The 21,790-nt window shown below is 35.7% G+C and overlaps 1 protein-coding gene across 2 annotated transcripts in view; it reads left to right on the forward strand.

Annotated features, from left to right (window-relative positions):
• The first annotated feature begins 926 nt into the window (after positions 1–926).
• LOC113108210 (rho GTPase-activating protein 6) overlaps positions 927–21,790 on the forward strand; it is a 34,837-nt gene continuing 13,973 nt past the window's right edge. Inside the window, exons 1-4 of one of the 2 annotated variants that reach the window (XM_026271094.1) lie at positions 927–1,630; positions 15,369–15,528; positions 15,660–15,728; positions 19,404–19,660. In XM_026271094.1, the coding sequence (XP_026126879.1) occupies positions 1,199–1,630; positions 15,369–15,528; positions 15,660–15,728; positions 19,404–19,660 (918 nt within the window). In that variant the 5' untranslated portion in view covers positions 927–1,198. Of the gene's footprint in view, positions 1,631–10,979; positions 11,454–15,368; positions 15,529–15,659; positions 15,729–19,403; positions 19,661–21,790 lie in introns of those variants that run through there. The other variant, XM_026271096.1, reaches the window with a different exon arrangement.

A 21,790-nucleotide genomic window follows, 5' to 3' on the forward strand; every position in this document is an offset into this window, starting at 1 on the left:
AGAATTGTGACCAAAGCTTATATTTTCTGAAACTGTATTCTCTGGAGACCATTGTACTGCTGCGGTGGACAAGCAAAGCAGTCAACATTACTCTTTTAGTGTGTTTCAGGCTGGAAATCCTTCAGGAGAATTGGCTTTCTTTCCATTTACTAAAGCAATTCAACAGACAAAAACGTGAGGCATGCTTATGTTTTTTGTTTTGTTTTAACCTTTTGCTTTAGATTTACATGTAACAATTCATTTTACAGTACAGTACATTTTACTATAGCTCGAAATAATGCAACATTTATTATCTTAATCGATTTTGAATTAGGCTCTGCAAAGTAAAAAGTTTAGGCACATCTGGTCTTATGCAACAGCACAATATAAAACATATGAGTAATGATCTTGTAAGCTACTTCATGCCGGGTTTTTCTTTTGCTAACTTCGAGATAGTCCCAGACTCCCAGTATACACATATATACACACATACATACATACATACATACATACATACATACATGCATACACACACACACACACACACACACACACACACACACACACACACACACACACACACACACACACACACACACACATATATATATATATATATATATATATATATATATATATAGCTATATATGTTTTATCATTTATTTACCTAACCCTATTATTACCTAATAAAACAATACATAAATATTGTCATTATGCATCAATTTAATATATATTTAAATAGGCTACTGCACATATTTTGCAAACGTATTTATTTGATAAATCTGTAGAACAGGCCTAGTAGACTCTGGGCAAACTGAGCGAGACGCGCCAAAAATATTTGAATTGCGCAGAAATTCTAAAATTCTTTTAGATTCCACGTTATTACGTCATTAAACCTTCTAGCTCAACCGTCAATCAGTGAGAAGAGTGAGGGTCTAGCTCCTTTTCTCAGACTCAGGGAGGAGGAGGAAGAGGGTGGGATCCTTCACGGAGATGTAGTTGAGAAACTTCACTGACGCGCTTTTTGGCTTGAAATGTGGAAACAACCTCGCTGACAAGAACAGCACAGATGGATACGAGAATGTGAGAGGTTTTTAAAACACATTTTCGCGGTTTCTGTTAAACGGCGGATGAAAGCCCGACACCAGCAGCTGTTCAGTCCGTCTCGTTCACATGGGGTTTGTGTTTGGGAAGTCAGTCTGTGTCTCATATCGCAGGGATGTCCGCGCAAGGCTTGCTAAACAGCGTCTTCTCGTGTTCCTCATCTGGCTCTAAAACCCTCGCGAAGAGGAAACTGCAGCAGACGCGTAGTTTGGACTCTGCGCTGCTCAGAAACAGCGCGACGCTTGGAGACGCCAGCGGTCCTCGCTCGTCATCCTGCTGGAGCTCGAGCTCCACCGCTGGGTTCACGGAGAGCTTCGGTACCGACCCCAGACTCAAACCGCGGCTCTCCACGTCGAGCCTGTCCACATCTTCAGACGCTTCGTCGCTCTCCAGTCTCCACTTTGACTTCAGAAGCGGCAAACGCAACGCGTCCAGGGATTTATCTCTACACCTCTCTGCTTCAAGCAACATCTTCTCACCGAGAAAGTGGCTTCAAAGAAAGCTGCCTCAGTCGGATGCTGTTACGCACAATATCTGTAAATCTGAGGTAAGATTAATATTTATTAATAAAAATCAAGATTTCAAACTCAAATGAATGTTTTGTTGCCATGGATGCTGTTTGGCTTGAATAGAAGTTTGCAGATGTCAAAGCAAATGATAAATCACGAGACTTGTCTGGTCAGGCCATCCAGGTTGATCTGGCTTTTCTCGAGGATGAGCTTTTCATGCATTGTTAGTAAATGCACATAAACTGCATGACAGATTAATTCTATTACTAAAGGAAGAGGTTTTTTTTTTTTTTACTGTCTTTTTAAGTTTTTCACCACTTTTTAATCAGCTGAATGCCTGTTGTATTTCATTTTAAAATGTCATGTGGTGTGACAGTTTTTTTTTTCAGATATATGAATGTTTCATTTAGTCTTGTAATTAAATATGAGCTCAAATGTAAACTCCACAGTAATTTTATTACAATTTAAAGAATGCATATGGGCAGTTTCTTTATCTTTCAAGTTAACACATAGCATTGGATCTTCATTAACTTAGTCTTGGCAGTATATCATGTCTGATCAGATGCATAATCATGACAAAGCATGCATCCAAGTCTCAGCATTGAGATGGACACTTTTAAGGTAATTTCTGGATCACTGTACCATAGACTCTAATTCAAAATATTTTGAATTACTAAGTTGATGTTCAGTAATTTATCAAGTGTTTTGTCCCGAGGAGCTTCACAATCATGTTATCCTTCGGGAGCCAGCACTGATTGCACTAATGCATTGCCAAGTTTCAGAAGTTAGCTTGCATAGAAACCAGAGCTGAAATAAAATGCACAAATAGATTAAAGCAAGAACAAAAACAATTTATGGAAAATTAAGGGCAAGTTTTTTGAAGGTTGTGATGGTTTCAGCAGATCATACGGAGGTGTGATGTTAGATCCACCACAGAACAACAGAGACAGTGAACGTTCTGGAAAGCGTTTTTTTTTTATTTATATTTTTGCTTTGATGGAACCACCAAGTGACCCTTGCTTACTGACCATATAGAGGATGGGAAGAAATATAGACCTGTAGGAGTGTGTTGAGGTAGGAGTGCGTTGTTCCAGTGACAGCCTGACGTCAAAGCCTTGAATTTAATGCAGTCGGCTGTAGATAACCAGTGGAGTGAGACCAAGAATCCTGCGACATTGACTCTGTTTGGTTGATTGACGCTCAGACACGCAGAGAGCGTGGACAGAAGGCAGAAGACAGCAGACAGCGCTGGTAGGATGAAGACAGATGACTTAGCGTGACTCTTGGCAGCCTCAGGGTTTCAGCAGCAGACAGCAGGGAAGTCTTCATGGAATGTCCGCTTTCCTCCACTGCAGAATCCAACACAGATATAAAATCCTTACCCTAAAGACAAATGAAGATATTGAGCTCCTACAGTGGTTTAGCTGCTGATCCTGACTTTAATAAATGCATTATCCTCAAACCATTGAACTTTACACTAAATTCCACTGAATAATTTAGAAAAAGGACAATAAGTGCACAATGGGATGAAGATAATAGGAGGCCCAAATGGATGTGCATCGTTGCTGTCATTGTCAACGGATTGAAAAATTGCATTTGCATGCTTTCTTTTTATAACAAGATAATGTGCAATTGAGTGAATTAGACTTTCTAAAGTGCAACCTGTTGTCAAGATGTGTTAAATGTTCAGAGTAAATTAAAGTGGCATTAATCTCACACATGGCCGAAGTGCCAGGAAATACCAAGGTGTTGTGAAAGTGCTTGTTTTTTTGAAGTAGCTTTGCAAAGATCAGGAATGTGAACTAATGAAATTGGATTATTATTAAAGCATCTACGATTAGAGACCAATCAACAAACCCCTCTTTATAATTAATGCATGCTTTTTTTTATCAAACTGTGGCCATACTACAATATTGAGAAACCAAAACACCAAATTTGTAGATGTTTATGTTGGGCAGCCCAAAGGGGAGCTCTCTTTGTAACAGTTACCTAACCTCTCAGGAATCTGGAATTTATAAAGCTCCTCCTATAAAGCAGTTCAGCTGTGTCTTTTAGAGCACTGCTCTTTCTGTTATCTGGACAATGAAACTGACAGCCATGAAAGGCAGACTTTTTGTTTAACCACATTCAACTCAAATGCATGCATTTTTATTTGTTTTTTACAATCTTGATTGATAGGGCCGCATTGCAAAATGACAATAAGTCCTAAATATTGGATTTGAAAATCAATAAAGTCTGGAATCTGTAGGCTGTGAATTCATGTTTTCTCGCATGCAATGCATGCTTTAATTTATCTTAAGCAGCCACAGTGGCTCGTTTGCACAGACAACACACATCTTAAAAATAGTAAACTTGCAATACACAACAGTATTACGTGTGTATCTGTGCTTCCCTTTGACCTCTTTGCCAGTTACAGACCGTTTCAGGGAATCTGTTGCAGTAACAAGCTTAACAATGTTTAGATCTCGAGACAAAGTGCGCTGATATATCTCACTAAAATACAGCCACATTCAACTTTTATTGGGCTGCTTTTATATAAATTCCCATTTTCGGTCAAATTGCATTTATCTGTGCTCTTGTGCAAAGCTTAAATTGAGACTCGGCTTAAAATATTAGCTGTTATGTTTAATGTTTTACTTTAATGTTTTAATTTTCTTTTTTTTGTGGATTAACGAAACAGGAAACGAACAATGAAAACGTCATGTTCTTTCACTATTTTCTGTTTTGCTGAATTGCAGAACACTCATATTGACTGAAAAGAATTAAACTGAATGAGTTTTTTGTCGGGAAGCCCATATTGTTCTTTTATAGTCCCGTATACTTAGTGTCGCAAATAGCTTGTCTGCAGTAAGTCTTTGTACTGTGCTAGAAGAAACCGTGTAAGAGCAGAGCGTAGTTCTTCAGTGAAGTGACATCTGGTTTACATGAAGTCTGCCTCAGCTTCTATTTCTCACAGCAAAGCACCATGACCTGATCTTTGGCAGCGCTACCCATGCAAATAGTTCTTCCCACTGGAGACTGTCAACTGAGTACAACAGCACATTGGGGTCTTTTTAAGGTCTTCTTTCATGTTCAATAGTTTGGTGAATCTTCAAGCTTGCAGTAGTCTTTACCACCAATAAAACGAGCATGCACTGTTGAGTGCCAATGGGGAGTCTCTTGGGAATGTCTAAAATTAGGCAATATCTGAAGTCAACAAGTTCCTGGCCTTATTTTGCTATTTGTCCTCCTTGAATATCCTGTTTCCCTTAGAAATGCATAATTCTATGCAAGTCAGAGTGTTTTTGTGGTTTCCGTGATCCAACACTATTGAGTGTAGATAGTAAGATGTTTGCAGAACATGTGGTCCGTTCACAGACCAGTGAATGTAGGGCATGTTCATGAATCTGACTCACCTTAAGCTGTTTTCAGCTGGAACAGATCCAGCGTAAGAGACCTAAGATGCTTTAGATTATCGCATCTCCTCCAGACAAGTACAGTTGCAACATGCGATAAACATCTCCGATCCCAAAAGTCATGCATTTGGTTTTCAAGAATGATGAGTGGAAAAAGCTCGTCCTCTGAGGTTGGACCTCTTTAAACTTTATTTTCTAGCTACATTAAAGCAATTGCAACATCAGTGGCAGCCTAACCTTTAACCTTTTTATATTCCTCCTGCCAATCATCTCAGTGTATTGCTGCTCACACACACGTATGTGCAGCACATGTTCATGTTCAGGGGCGAACTGCAGATTTGTGGCCCTGTTTACACCTAGTGTTAAAGGAACAGTTCACACAAAAATGTAAATGTGCTCACCCTCAGGCCATCCAAGATGTGGATGAGTGTTCTTCCAAACAGATGAGTTTGGACTCTCATTCTGACGGCACCCATTCACTGCAGAGGAGTGATGCAAGTTTTCTGAATAAATTAATAAATACATACTAATTTAACTTAATTTGATTATAATAGATGTTTCTTAAAATCCTTTTAGAGGGTAAATATAAATATCATGGCTGCGCACATAATAATAATAATAATAATAATAATAATAATAATAATAATGATAATACATCAAATAATGATTGCACAAATAACCTTATCATACTAAGAGATGATTGCAGCATTTGATTTATATCTGCTAGTTGCAACAACTATTTTGTTGTTGTTTTTTATTTTTTATTTTTGCAACACAGAATTGATCATCTTAAGGGACATGTCTGTTTTTGCACATGTTTGCAATGATGAATAAAGATGCATTAGTCTATGAATGGTGACAGCTGTTCCTGTAATGAGTGCATGAGTCACAAATTGATGTTCTGTGTTTCACTTCTGCTCGCGGTTGCACATGATCACATCTTTGCGACAACTTTTGCATGGACAAGCATCACTCACTTTTTTTTCCTTTTTATTTTTGCAAAGTGTTGAGTTCTTATGACACGCTATATGAGTTTTCCCAGCATCATCCATTGCTAACAGCTTCAACAGTGCTGTACAGCCAACAAAAGAAGTTTGTGTGAATCTTGAATTTTCCCCACAACACTTTCCTTTCGAATCTGGTTGAAAGAGTTGTGATGAGATAGAGGAAGATGTTTTTCCGTTGTCATGCAGCTACTGTATGACTCTCATGTGTTCTTCTGTGAGGGTGTGTCCTGACTGAATCAGTGATTCATGTAGTGATGGTGAAACCCAGAATGTGGTACTTCCTGTTTCTTTGTGCCAGTCGGGGGTTTGACACTGGGGACAAGATAAAGTGATATTTAATTCTCTTACATCACCACAGCTATTAAACAGGATTGTTCAAGAGATTCCTGTGAACAGTTGAACTCTTTGTACCTTTGTGTGTTTTGTTAGTTTTGTTTGGTTAAAGAGTCAGACAACTTCATGAGTATGAGTTTGAAATGAATTGATCAAGTCCTTTTGGATTTTCAATGTGGAATTTGATTGACAGAAAGAGGAATTTTAGTAACAAAACAAATTTAACATTTTAGTTCGATACAAATAAAATGTGCAACAGATGAGAATGTCTTACTTTGAAGGTTTTTACTTTTTGTAAACCATTTTTTAGAGATTTATATTTCAAATAAATGCTGTTCTTTTGAACTTTCTATAAAATGTATCACAGTTTCCACAAAAATAGTGGGCAGCGCAACTGTTTTCAACATTAGTAATGATTCGAAATGTTTCTGAAATGTTAATGATGCTGAAAATTCAGATTCGATCACAGAAATAAATTACATTTTAACAGATATTTACTTACAAAACAGCTATTTTAAATGTAAAAATATGTAACTTCTTTACTATAATTTTAATCAAATTAATGGAACCATCTTGAATAAAAAAAATTGAGTTTTTAAGAAATTCTTAATTTCTCTATGTTCTGCTGAATTATCTGGATGGACAATGACTCATGTGTTTTTTTTTTTTTTTTGTATAACACTTGTCATTATGTACCTCTGATTCCAAAGCATTTATACAAACAATAGTGCCTCCCAAAGCATGGTTCATCTTGTTTTACTTGTTCTGAAGGAAAAGCCACACAGAAAGTGACACACCCGGAGCACTCACTTTCTACCCTTCATTGTCTCAGGAGCTGGAAGTGATAAGTCTGGGAAAGTGACATTCTTACATGAAACTTCTGGAAATAGATTTCATTTGGCATTTCCCAGCCATTGGTGCAATAGAAAGTCCAGAATTATTATTATTATTATTATTATTATTATTATTATTTGTAAGTTTTCAATAAAAACAAACACAAATGAATCAATTACTGACATGCAATTATCTTGAGATCTCAAATTTTTGGTTGCATTCTAGTTTCTTGGAAAATCTGAGTAGTAAGGTTGTTGAGATTTAAAAAACATGAGAATAACCAGCCGAAAAAGTCTCATCTCATTGCTGTCGAGAAGAAACTGAGATTCTAGGGAGATCTCAATCGTGTTTCTTCTTTCCTATGGGAAGCTGACTCCCATGATGCTTTGGCTCAAGCGTAGCGTGAAGACGACATTAAGAAAGAAAGCAGCACTGTTTGTTTTTCTCAAGATATTCTCCAAAGAAGCCTCCTAATCCCCAAGCTCTTATTTCTTATCAAAACGAAAATGTCTAAACTGATCCTGAGTGAGGAAAAACCACAGGAAAATGAGTTTTCTCATATCTGCATTTCAGTTGGTATATTTTTAGATCATGTTATGATTGAATAATTATGAATACAAACGAGATCGGGCTGGTGAAATCGTTGTGGAGGATAGACGTGTGGCCATCAGAAATTACCATCAGATGTGATGCTTATTTGATGGTTCTCAAGTATCTCTTGTTAGACAGCTGTTCAAATGAAACTGTTGCTCACCTTTCATGCTGATTAGTGAGGCTTTCATTTCTGGTAAGTGTGCAGTCTTCGAGTGGCACTACAGCACCAAAGGATGAAGCGACTCGTGTTTTATACTTTACTAAATAAGCCTCCTGCTCATTGTTTTCATTTTTCTTACCTGTGCTATTATATTTTGTGTTTTTGATGCCTTGGATGTTAAAAGACTGCAGTACATTTCATATGAGGTTCTTTTTGCTGATATCTTATTATAAAATGCTAGAAATGCTGCACTATATAAACACACCCGTTAAAAGTTTGAAATGTTTTTAAGTGTTTTTGAAAGGAATCTCCTCTGATCACAAAGGCTGCACTTATTTGATAAAAAATACAGTAAAAATTTAGAAATATTTTTACAATTAAAAATATCAGTGTTCTATGTGAATATATTTCAATATGTAATGTATTCCTGTGATCAAAGCTGTATTTTCAGCATCATTCCTCCAGTCTTCAGTGTCACATGATCTTCAGAAATCATGAAAATATGCTGATTTGCTGCTAAATGAGCATTTCTGATTTTTATGCTGCTTCATGTTTTTATGTTTGTAATATATTTTAATATATGTAATTTTTGAAAGTTCAAAAGAACAAAATTTATTTGAATAAAAAATCTTTAAAATAAATGCTGTTCTTTAAACTGTCTGTGTTCAAATGAACAGATTTACATATGTACACTCTGTAGTGCACACTTTGTAGATTTGGAATGCAGCTCATGTGAAGCCAGGCTTATTTAATTCCACATCTGTGCACAAGCGTTATCTTGTACGCTGATATTTCTCTGGATTTCAGTGGGAGAGCTCGTCTGCTGTCTGGAAGAGCAGAGATTTTATGTCGGAGAATGATGAAGTGCAGGTGTTAGCGGGGTGTGTAGTGTAGTACTTAAGAAAGAATGCCATAGTTTAGTGTTCTGATGTAATTTTCATTCATATAACATGAGTCACATGAACTTTCTCTGTGCAGAATTGACCTCAGTGGCGCAACACCTCTAAATATCTGTTGTTTTTGGTGTTCAATGTGTTCTGTCCAGGCGTTGCAGCAAGATATTTGTAGTCAGCTTTATAGGTTGCACAATGCGAGGCCCGTATAGAAATGATTTGTCGAGCCTGGAAGGACTCAGCTGGGTTGCACACAGATCTGAACACCTTTGATCTGAACCATCATCACTCAACGTCAATGCCTGACCTTAAACCCCTGCATCCATGATCCAACATCTAATGAAAGTCTTTCTAAAAGAGTGGAAGCTGCTGTAGCTGCAATGCTTTTTTGCCATGCATTTGAAATGAAGTGTTCAACAAATGTGCAACATGGTGAGGGTAACAAAAACAAAAAACAAATCAAACGACGGATCACTTTACTTAAAGCCTTTGTGTAGAATGGCAAAACACGAAAGCGAACATATATTATTTATGAGTAAATGCAACGTATTTAGCGAAAATGCAAGCAAATGCAAAGTTTCTTAGTAGAATACAAAAGCGAAAACCAATTATTTATGAGTAAATGCAATGTTTCTTAGTGAAAAGGCTTTATGTAAAGTGTAAACAGTTTTATTTCAATGCATTTGCTCTCTCTTGCAAAACTTTTGCTTTCACCTGAAAAACTTTAGCAAACACTATTTCTTTAGCAAAACCGTTCAGTTCGCATGCAAAACATTTCTGATAGAAATATGAGTTGGGAATTAAAACTATGCTTTTCCATAGTTTGTGAATACAACGTTATTTTTAGTGAAACAATCAAACAATAATGCAAATGCAATCAAATGCAAAGTTAGTTTTTCATGTTAACACAATACTTTTGCGAGAATGAACACAAAGTTTCTTAGTGTAAAGCAATACTTTTGCAGGAGCGAACAAACTTTCTTAGCAGAAAAAGTTTCTTAATGCAATGCAATACTTTTGTGGAAGCGAACACAATGTTCCTTTGCAGGATGCAATAATTTTCTGTATCTTTCAAGTAAACAGAAAGTTTTTCGGGAGAATGCAATACTTTTGTGAAAGAACAAAAATGTTTCACAAGCAAATGCTAAGTTAGTTTCTCATGGGAAGGAAAAGCAATATTTTACAAGAAGGAACACAAAGTTTCTTATCAGAATGCAGAATTTATTAGCGAAATGCAATACTTTTGTGAAAGAATGTAAATGTTTCACTAACAAATGCAAAGTTACTTTTCTTTAGGAGCCCAATACTTTTGCAGGAACAAATGCAAAGTTCATTTGCAAAACACAAAAGTGAATATAAATTATTTATGAGTAAATGCAATGTATTTAGTGAAAAATGCAAGCAAATGCAAAGTTCCTTAGTAGAACACAAAAGCGAACACCAATTATTTATGAGTAAATACAATGTTTCTTAGTGAAAAAAACACGTTTTACAAGCAAATGGAAAATTTCTTAGGGAACACAATACCTTTGCAAGATAAAGTAAAAGCACTGAAATTTGTTCCTATCTCTTTAGGTAGTTTACCATATATCGGTAGAAAAAAAATGAATAATAAAAAATATCTGATTGTTTTATTGATCTCATTTTGAGTTGAGGCAGCTAATGTCTTGCTTGTGCACATCAGTGGGTTAATTCATCTGGGTTATTATGCAAGCAGACGAGGAACTGCTAGTGTTTGGATTGAGTGTTGACCTTCTGCAGCTGGGAAGGAAATGCTCAGTGAATGTTTGACTTGTGCTGTTAGGCATGCATGTGGTCCTGTTATCCAAGTTTATGAGATTGGCTAGAGCGGAAAAGTGAAATAAAAGTGCGGTTGAACATCACATATGCTACACAATGACCCATAAGAGGAGGTATTTACTTTATGATAATAGGAGAGACAACGATCAAAATTCAGTTTCCCACACAAAGAGTCACATGACTTAAGACGTTCAACCGAGTCATATGGACTACCGTTTTGTTTTCATTTTCATTTTTGGCGCTTAGTCAAAATAAACCATTGCATTAAAAAAAAGAGCTTCTTGAAAAGAAATGCATTCCATGAAGAAAATAGATGCACAAATAACTAATGTTTTCAAAGGAATAGATCTTGCATGAATGTCATGAAGTTCACCTGTAATTGTTGGAAAGGCCTTAGAAATGGGTCAGTATTTCTCATTGTTGCTGGACTGTAAGCCTCTTTGGGCTTTGGGGCTGGACTCATATGACAGTTTCTACTTCAACATGGATCAAAGAAAGCATAATCTGGTCGAGGCAGATTTACGGGCTGGTTAATCAGAGGTCGTGAGTATCTGCCTGCACAGTCTGTTTCCTTCCTAACCGCTCATTAGGGCTGTACGATACAGATAAAGAGAGAGAGAGAGAGAGAGAGTGTGTGTGTGTGTGTGTGTGTGTGTGTGATTTCTAAATATGAGTGTGTTCCGGAAGCCACCCTTTCTGCTTGTGCATTTATTTTTACTTGCATAGACGCTCAAACATGTAATGTTAATGAACTGACAGCATCTAAAACACGACAGCAAATGTTTAAAAATCGATATTTAGGAATATTGAATTCATCGGTTAATTCTACTCTATGTAGGATCCATGTGAGTATGTTTTCATTTATATGTATTTAACGCAATTGACTCATTTTCGTCATTTAAAATGAGAACGTTTTATTCGATTCTGCACACTGTTAACCCGACTAAGTTGGCAAAACTCCGCGAGCAGACCTGGCAGATTTGTATTTTGTCCACATACCCCTTACGAAAAAGTAGTATACTTCAAGTTTATTTTATGAAGTATACTTAAGTAAACTTCAAGTATTTTTTTAAGTATACTTTATGTAGCAAGTATACAAATATGAGTGTTCTAGTAATATACTTGTAAGTGTTCTGTTTCAATACTCCTTGGGACTAAATAGGCCAACTTTCTAGCATGTATACTTTTAAGTACAACAGTAGCAAAACTTTGAGTACACAACTAGTTTACCTCTATGTTTGTAGTTTGTACTGCAATTATACTAAAAGTGAACTTATAGGTATACTGATAGTTTACTAATTAAATACTGTGTACACTCTATTAGTCTCAGTAAACTACGTTTAGTAGTTTTATCCTGCAAGTATACTCATAAGTTTTCTTTAAGTGAACTTTACATCATACTTTAAGTATACTACTATGTCCCTATTTAGGTTTGAATGTGTATATATTTTGTTACATGAACATCTGAAACATATAAAACATCCAATGAAAGAACAGGTAACTGCTTGTAAAGAAAAACATTGTATTCTAGCTTAATTTCTTTTTTTAAACACTTTAATGTGTTTCATAAAAAATAAAGAAAGAACATTTTGAACAAAAAGCTGAAAAAGACTATGAATTGGATTCAGAATGAAAATCAAAACGTAGATGGAGCTGATCAACACCCCAAATCTTGACTGTAATCATTACCTCTTCATCTGTCAACATTTTATTCAGTAACATTACAGTTTTGATGCTGTTTCATGTCAGATGATCATGTTACAGGTGTTTCTTTTTTCTTCTTCACTTGTGTTTTTGTGGAAATTCTGTGCAGAAGATGTGTACTAGCGCCCTCTACTGTATAACAATGAAAACACGGATTCTAGGAGTATAGCTCAAATATATTTAGCCTTTTTGTAAGTACAAGTCAAGTATACTTAAATGACATTTTAAGTATATTCCTGAGGAGTACATAAAGCCCATTTCTGAGAAGTACATGAAAAGTAAACTAAGAACATTTTTTAGTAGTGGAAACTTATTTAATTTAACTAATTCAGTTAAATCGTAACTGGCTCATTAGTAACACAATGCCTTGATTAACATAGCAATTGCTGAATGTAGAGCAATATAGAACATTGCATATACCTTAGCAAAAAAACTCAATCTCCCACTTAACATTAAACTTGCACAAAACAAATATTATATAAGACATAGGATTTACTTTCCCCTTCAAGGACCAATCTGTTTAATCAAAATGTTTTTTTATTTTTATTGTATACTTAAATGATAATTAAAACATGTTTTGTGTTTCTTTTTCATTTTCCTAACTTTGTAATTGGTTCTCTTTTTTAAGCTGTTAATATGTAGTAATATTAATGTTTTAGTATTTGTCCTACACATCTACACACTACTACTAAATGCCAGTATTAAAAAAAAATATTATAATTATTTATTTAAATAATTATTTAATAACAATTATATTATTTATATAAGAATTACTTTAAAATATTTAATTATTTTTTCAAATAATTACTAATCATTTCAAATGGTCATTATAGCTAGTTTACAAGTAGTAAAATATAGTACATTTAAATTAGATGCAAGTCATAAAATGTATAAAAAACTGCAGTTAAAATAATCAAGGCATGTTTTCATAATGAAGAGGGTAATTTGAAGTATAGTCCTGCCAGATGGTTTTTATTGCATAACACCGGTTGTAAATGATTTGTGAAAATGACTAATTTGTTGTTTTCTATCGTGTAATCTGATCTAACTCGGCCTGAGACTCCTGGCTAAGTTTACTTGAGTGATCATTCCCAGAAAGCCCTAAAAGGCGAAGAGGAGTAAAAGCAAACCAACAAAACACGAGCGTCTGCCAGAGTCTGGGTTCGATTTCTCAAGTCCGAGGAGATTAGGCTGATCGGCGAAGGTCTGTGTAGATGCCAGGAATTCTCCAGTGCTTGTCACTGCATGTTCACAGAGACCTGGGCTTATTCTGAGGGAGTGTAGAGACACTGTGTGTGTGTATTCACTGTGTCTGTCCAAACATCACAATATAAAGGCAGCAGAGCACAAGAGCAGGATTACTGGAGCTGAACACCCATTCATTCTCCATTGAGATACCTGACATGAGCTCAGAGGCTGCTTTAGAAAACATGCGTCAAGCCTATGATTTCATATCTGAAATCATATTTGTTTAACAAATAAAAAAAACTATAAAAGACTATCCACAATCCTGAAACGAAATGCACCAATGAGAAACATTCTCAGCTTATACATGGAATAATTCCACATTTCTTACATGTTTCGGGAAAATACTCTTCTGCTCGCCAAGGCTGCGTTTATGTGATCAAAAATACAGTAAAAATTGTGAAATATTAGTAGAATTTAAAATAGCACACATTCATGCAGAAAACACACACATTTTGAAACAGTGGTTTATTTTTCCATGTATGTTAACCAGTGTTGGGCAGTAACGCGTTACTGTAACACAGTTCCATTTGACAATAACTGATACTGTAATCATTTGAGTGAGTTCGGGAGTTCGGAGCGTGAATCATTTTAATCAGTTAAGGAGCTTGGAGCGGGATAGTGAATCATTTGAGTCAGTTTGGGGATCGCGAATCATTTGAGTCAGTTTGGGAGTTCGGAGCGGGTTCGCGAATCATTTGAGTCAGTTTGGAAGTTCGGAGCGGGTTCGCGAATCATTTGAGTCAGTTTGTGGATTGCGAATCATTTGAGTCAGTTTGGGAGTTCGGAGCGGGTTCGCGAATCATTTGAGTCAATTTGGAAGTTTGGAGCGGTTTCGCGAATCATTTGAGTCAGTTTGTGGATCGCGAATCATTTATATCAGTTCGGGAGTTCGGAGCGTGAATCATTTGAGTCAGTTCGGGAGTTAGTAGCTGGTTCGCGAATCATTTGAGTAAGTTTGAAAGTTTGGAGCAGGATGGCGAATCATTCTAGTCAGTTTGTTGTTTGCGAATCATTTAAGTCAGTTCGGGAGTTCGGAGCGGGTTCGCGGTTTTATCTGTGAATATAAAGTAATATCTAAATTATTTCTGTGATGCTCCGCTGTATTTAAAGCAACATTCCTCCAGTCTTCAGTGTCACATGATCTTCAGAAATCATGAAAATATGATGATTTACTGCTCAAGAAACATTTCTGAATATTATCAATGTTGAAAACAGTTGTGCTGACCAATATTTTTGTGGAAACCATGATACATTTAAGATCCACAGATGAATAGAAAGTTCAAAATAACAGCATTTATTTGAAAATATAAATCTTTTGTTGCATTATAAATGTTATAAATAAAATTATTAATCTGATCAATTAAATGCATCAGTGCTAGATACAATTATTATAGTTATTTTTTTTATTAATACTTTCTTTTGAATACTAATGTCATGGTTTCCACAAAAATATGAAGCAGCACAACTGTTTTCAACACTGATAATAATCAGAAATGTTTCTTGAGCAGTAAATCATCATATTTTCATGATTTCTGAAGATCATGTGACACTGAAGACTGGAGGAATGATGCTGAAAATACAGCGGAGCATCACAGAAATAAATTACACTTTAAAATATAATCACATAGAAAACATCTATTTTAAATGTAAATAATATTTTACTTTGTGTACAAAAAATGCAGCATTGTTGAGCAAAAGAGACTTATTTCAACACTTTAGACCAGCAGTGTATATTTTTTATATATTGTAATATTTTGTTGATGCTGCTGGATTAAATAATTTATCTGTTTATTTTGCATCTGTCATAGGGAGATTTCACCTGTAAGAAAACAGCCGGTCATAATTTCCACATGCAGTCGGTTTCCATTCAGAGTCTGTCAGAGCTGGAGAGAGTCCGGCTGCAGGAAGTCGCTCTGGTCAGACTGATGAAAGACTTTGATTTGGGATGCCAGATCACCATCCCCAAAGGTACACAGAGACTCACATAAAAAAAAAAGAGAGAGAGAGACATCTTGAAGTGTCACTGGTTTGATTGTCTTACATTTTTGTAGTTATTTTCTGTTCTGTTTCTGAAGTTTTGTATGCAATGTCTTTTCCAGATGGTCAGAAGAGGAAAAAGTCGCTCAGGAGGAAGCTGGATTCTTTATCGAAGGAAAAGAGAGACAAAGGTATGCATTTGGTTTTTAGATATTCGTCTTCCTGAACCTCGAGAAGTTAAAGCTGCAAGCTGACCACTAGAAATAAAGGTCAAAGCTGATTTGTCTTTGATTAGATATGTCTTCTTTTGTGTGATGGATTAAACATTTTAATGAGATCTAGAAATGCACTAAGACTATTAAATATTTTAAATGGTGTAATAAAATTCCTAATTATCGTTACTTGGCGTCGGGTGATTGTCACAATTGCTGCCTCACATGTCTGGGCATTTAGTAATTTAATGCGTTATCATTTTCTAAATAGTAATTCGATTATATTTACAAGCCAAGGTCTCTATACGTTGCTGCCACATTACATTGCTAAAGAAATGCAGTGTTTTGTAATCTAGAGATTGTGAAATGATTCAAAAAAATATTGGCAACACTATATTTCAATAGTTCACTTTAGACATTCTACTAACAGTAAGTAACTTTGCAACTATATGTCAACTAGATGTTAGTAGAGTATTAGTAGACTGTCTGCTTAATATCTTCTAACACTTTCTTTGTCAACTTATACTAACCCTAAACCTACCTTAACAGTCTACTTTGAGTTAGTAGACATGTAGTTGCAAAATAATGCAGCAATGCAGTGCTAAAATTTGCATGCTCATGAACCCTCTTTATGACACAATAATTGTAGACATTATGAAAGATTCATTATGCATATATTTGTGTTATAAGAGAAATATGTTGATGTCTTTAAGATATTATAAATGCAGCGCTCTTTGCTGGTATTGTCAGAGGCGAAGACTCGAGTGCAGGCAGATAAGGAGTCTTTATTTATAACTCGCCAAAATTAACAAAAACACATCTGAAACCACCCCAGAGGTGAAAAAACCTGAGTAACATTCATGCTTACAATAAGACATAAACTGAACACAGGTCAGCCAGACATCAGAGGCACAAGCCTGTACATATGAGAGACAAATGAGCCCAGAACAGAAAACACAGGGAGCTTATAAAGAAGAGGCAATCAGGTAAACAGCTGGGGCAAGTTAAATCAAAGAATAAGGCAACAAGAGAACAGGTGAGTGGAGTTTAGGAGAATGGAGTCCAGAAGAAAGAGAGAAACACAGGCGGAGCAAATAAAACATGGGGAAGTCATGGTTTAGTGGTTAGAGAGTTTGACTCCTAGTTTGAGTTTCGGGCTGGCAATACCATGACCTAGGTGCCATTGAGCAAGGCACCGAACCAGGGCTGGATTGGGACTCCGTTTCAGCCCTGGAGTTTCATGCCTTAGACCGGCCCACTTTAGTTCACAACTGACTATATTAAAATAATGTAATTAAAACCTCAGAATAGAATTCCCTACAGCCTTGTCTTCATACAATTCATTCTGTTTTTAAAAAACATCATCATTTCCAATTCAGTGCAAAAACAATAGCCTAGGTTGTGCTTCACAGTGAAGATTTATTAGAACAGTAAATAACAGGATAGTGTAAGAATCTCTTTTCTTTAAGATTTAGTATTCATAAATATCCAAACATTGAAATAAAGACAAAAAATCTAATAAAAACAAATATATAAAACAAAATAAAAAATAAAGATTAAAATAAAACGTATTGCACTTTCTAACAACAGTTTCATTAATGTATTGCTGAATCATCAGGTATCATTAATTATCTCAGGGCATTTTTCATTGAGCAGGGCTCTTCATTACTATTAGTTCTTCTGAATGACAATCCTAGCTGCCCATTCTGGTGTGTTGGGCTCATTACTGGAGCTTGGTAATGTTACTGGGCCTTGCTCTTCACTGTTAGCAGCAAACTGGACTAGAGGCGCCTGCTGCTGAAGAGCTACAAGAAAAAGTTTGATACATGAGCGGTGGTTTGCAAACAACGCTGTTTTGCAATGTCGCTAGCATCTTGAACTGCTCCTAACTACCTTAACGTTAGCTTATTACCGGCCTCGACGTCTCCGTTTGTTTTTTTTTTAGGAAGAATGTGCTCAGTTTAGAACATTTGGCCGTGTCAGTTTCCAAAGCTTTCTTCTTATTTTTTCTGGACTTTTCAGCGCCGCATTTGCGCTTTCTGTTATCCATTTTTATCTCACTTTTTTTTATTTTGAGCAACTTGCAAGGTGACGTGTTGGGGGCGGGGCCAGGGAGTCAACAGATAATCACGTCATCATTATCTTGCAGGCTGCACTCTGCGAGAAAAAATGTAAATAAAAAATAGTGGGACGGTGGTAAAATAATAAATAAAAAGAGTGGGGCTACGGTAAAATAATAATAAAAATATATATTTATATATATATTTCAACCCAGTGCCATGACAACAATGGCCCTCGCAGCCAAACCACCGAACCCCAAACTGCTCCCTGGGCGCCACAGCGCAAATGGCTGCCTGCTGCTCTGGGGTATGTGCACTTAGGATGGGTTAAATGCAGAGTGTGAATTCGAAGTATGGGTCACCATATTTGGCTGAATGTCACATTACTTTACACTTTTTTTAAAAACAGTAATGAGGTAACAAGATGGGCTGGGTCAGACAATAGATAAGAGAGAGTACATTGCACCAAACAAACACAACACAAGCCACGTGCTCACAGAAAGACAGTGTCATTTGGTGGCTATCCTGGGCACACCAGCTGAAGACTGTGACAGGTTTTCTGCCAAATTGTGTACGCAGCAGTCGTTCGCTTTAGTTAACAATAACAGTGTTTTGTGAATGTTGATACTTTAAATTAAATAAATACAAATGAAAATGTGTTTTATTTTGGCTTTATTTCAAAAGTAAAATTTAATTATCTAAAATAAAAGGTACCGTAATATTTATTTGTGTGCTTATTTATTTAGCCTCATTATTGAAATGTTTACTTAAAACACCAGGGGGACTTTATGTAAAAAAAATTAGCAAACAAAACAAAAAATGAAACGGTAACAATTTGTCCATTAGTTAATGTTAGTTAATTTATTAATTAACATCAACAAACAATGTACAATACATTAGTGTATTTATTCATCTTTGTTAGTTAATGAAAATACAGTTATTGCTCAGCCGTGTATTATATTCACATGTATTGATAGTTCAATAACAACACACCATAACATGGATATGTTTGATGCTTATAAATAAATACAAACCTGCCAACTTCTTTAAGCAATGTCACACAGACACTCCTGCTTATTTCATATTGCTTAATATATAAAGTAATAAAACGTGGCATATGCAAATATTTTTGTATTGTGTCATTCCACACTGAACGCCTCACACAGAAGTGGTTTAATGCGCAGAGCGTCTCGGACTGTTGTTGTTATTTCTCTGGAGCATCTGCATTCCAGCACACATTACTGCGAGCCGCACAGACAGATCACTGCCATCACGATGCATTCTGGGTAAAAGCACTACCAGTTTAGATCTTTATAATGATACATAGATTGTCAAGATTAAATTTGTCCCGTTTCATTTAATCTATTCATAAACACTGACACGTGCAAGTTGAAAGGCGTTGAGGACGAGGACGTCTTTGTGCTGGCTAAGAGGCTAACCTTTTATCTTTTGTGTTGTTAAAACATTTAAATATCAACTAAAAACCCCAGGTGCACCTAATGTAACTATTTTAGCTTCAAAGGCATTTGTTCTTTGTGAAATCCTGTACTAGAGAAGCAGAAGTGCAGTAAATCTGCGTGTGTTTGTCTCTCAGAGTCGGATCCTCAGGCGTTCGGCGTGCCGCTCTCGCAGGTGATCGTGAACGACCGGCGTCACAAGCAGCTCCAGGAGGAGCAGGAGGAGCAGCGGGGTCCAGTGGATCGAGTCTCTTCACTCCTGCACCTGACGGGACGCAGATCCACCAACAAGGAGCTCTCCAGCAGTAACTCGTCCCTCAGCTCGTCCTCCGAGACGCCCAACGAGTGCACCACACCCGGCACACCGGAGACACCGCTGCGCTCACGCAGACGGGTAGAGTATCACTTCAACTGCTTTACACTGAAGCCACACCAGTGTCGGGGAAAGATGCTTTTAAAAGCAATGCATTACGATATTGCGTTACTCCCTATAAAAAGTAACTAAGTTGCTTGGTCACTTTTTGTGGAAAGTAATGCATTATGTTTCTTTTGCATTACTTTTCAAATATGAGAAGGGCTTGATTTGTTTTAAGAAGTTCTATTTTTAGCAAATGTTTAAACCCTTTCACTCCAAAAAGTGTAATGAATAGACCTCAGGCTGAAGGAAAGGTAAACTCACGTCTAATTTTAGTTTATCTAAAGTCATATTTGCTTATCAGTATGATTAAACTGGATCATCAAAGGTCAGCAGCAAAGACATTAGTTAATAAAATGAGATTAGATACATTTGTGTTATTTAACATTTAACTATTGCGGTTTTGCATCATATGTCATTTTAATGCATTTGGATGAATACTAAATTAGTGTGAGTGGGATGAATTAATGCACATTCACGTTTAGTCACATTAATGCACATTCACATTCACATTTTACCATTCAGTCAATAAATGGTAAAACACAAAGTAAATGGCCTAACTTAAAATTAACTCAGATATTTTCTTGTAAATTAAAAAGTAATGCATTACTTTACTAGTTATTTGAAACAAGTAATCTTATAACGTAACTCCCGATACTTTATAATGCATTACCCCCAAAACTGGATCCTATTTGTTATGTATTTCATGCATAATTAACATTAATTAAATAGTGAGCAATGCATCTGTTGCTGTATATAATTATAGTCTATATTTATCTTATATAATCAATACAACTATTCATCATTAGTTCATGTTAGCTTAAGTGCATATAATAATATTTACACAAGTAAATGTTGAAATGATCATTAAAGTGCCTCTGTTATATAAAATGAGCTTTTATATAGTGTGTAGCACAGCTTTATGAATAAAAAAGTTATAAATCTGAAAGTGCACTGTGTATGAAGTTATTGTCTCTCAAAAGAAAGAGTCGACTTTGAATCAATGAAGCGGGTCATTTTTAAAATTCATGAATATGAAACTTTTAGTTGCTTTTTCTGTGTAAACTTTTGTTTAGTGCTGTTTGAGACCCAAAACTGGTGCCACACATCATTAGACCTCACATTTAGGAATCAATAATTCATTAAGTAGAAATCTTTAAATCTCTGTGGGGGGGAAACTAATGTTTCCGTTGTTTATTCATGACAACTGGGGATGATGATTTAATGCATATTAAAAAATGTATTTGCTTTGATTATGTTGGAGATAAGTAATGCTATAAATAACGCCAGTGTTGGGGAGTGACATTACATTGCATGTATCTAAATGATGTACTTTAATTGCAAAATAAAAATAATTGTAACTAGTAACCATATACAGGTTCAACTGATATCTTTCTTAAATCAACAATATTAGACAGCAATGTTTCAGGAGTTTAGGACACAGAATATGACACATGCATATTTGATAACTGTTTTATTTTCTATTTTGGTTTATGGCATGTGCATTGACTGTTTTAGTTTTTTCACTGCATTGTTAGATGCCAGTGTTTCCTGTTTTAACTATATGGAAAGATTCGATTTCAAAAACAGTATCATACTGTAGCTACTAAACTACAGTTTTTCTTGTTATGGTTTTACATCGGTATTTAACCTCAGAATGATCTCCAAGTTAGTTCTTATATTGTGGTGGCTGTGTTTAAAATTAAACTTTAATCATTGTAAAATACTACTGTAAGCATAACCCTGCCTATTGAAATATTTACACTTCTTATTGGGTCAAAGATGTTAAAAAAATTTAAAAAAGTGATTTTGTGTCCATAGAAAGCACATTAAATGTAAGTAAAATGTCTACTTTTAATGTTTCAAATAAGTTTTTGGAGAATAAAATGTCAAAATTTGGTTGAAATAATGTTACATTGTCATTCAGTGTAACACGATATTTATGCAAAAAATCAAACATCGTGCTTATTCTGACGCATACTAAATTTTATTGTGTTTTAAATTAGTAAAAATTCTTACTGACAAATGGGCAAAACCTAGGATAGTGGCAAATGTTAAAAATGTAAAATTACAACTCATAAGTATTTGGGATGAAAGTAATTAGCCTTT

Source organism: Carassius auratus, chromosome 9 (genome assembly GCF_003368295.1).
Source record: "Carassius auratus strain Wakin chromosome 9, ASM336829v1, whole genome shotgun sequence".
Classification (NCBI taxonomy): domain Eukaryota; kingdom Metazoa; phylum Chordata; class Actinopteri; order Cypriniformes; family Cyprinidae; genus Carassius; species Carassius auratus.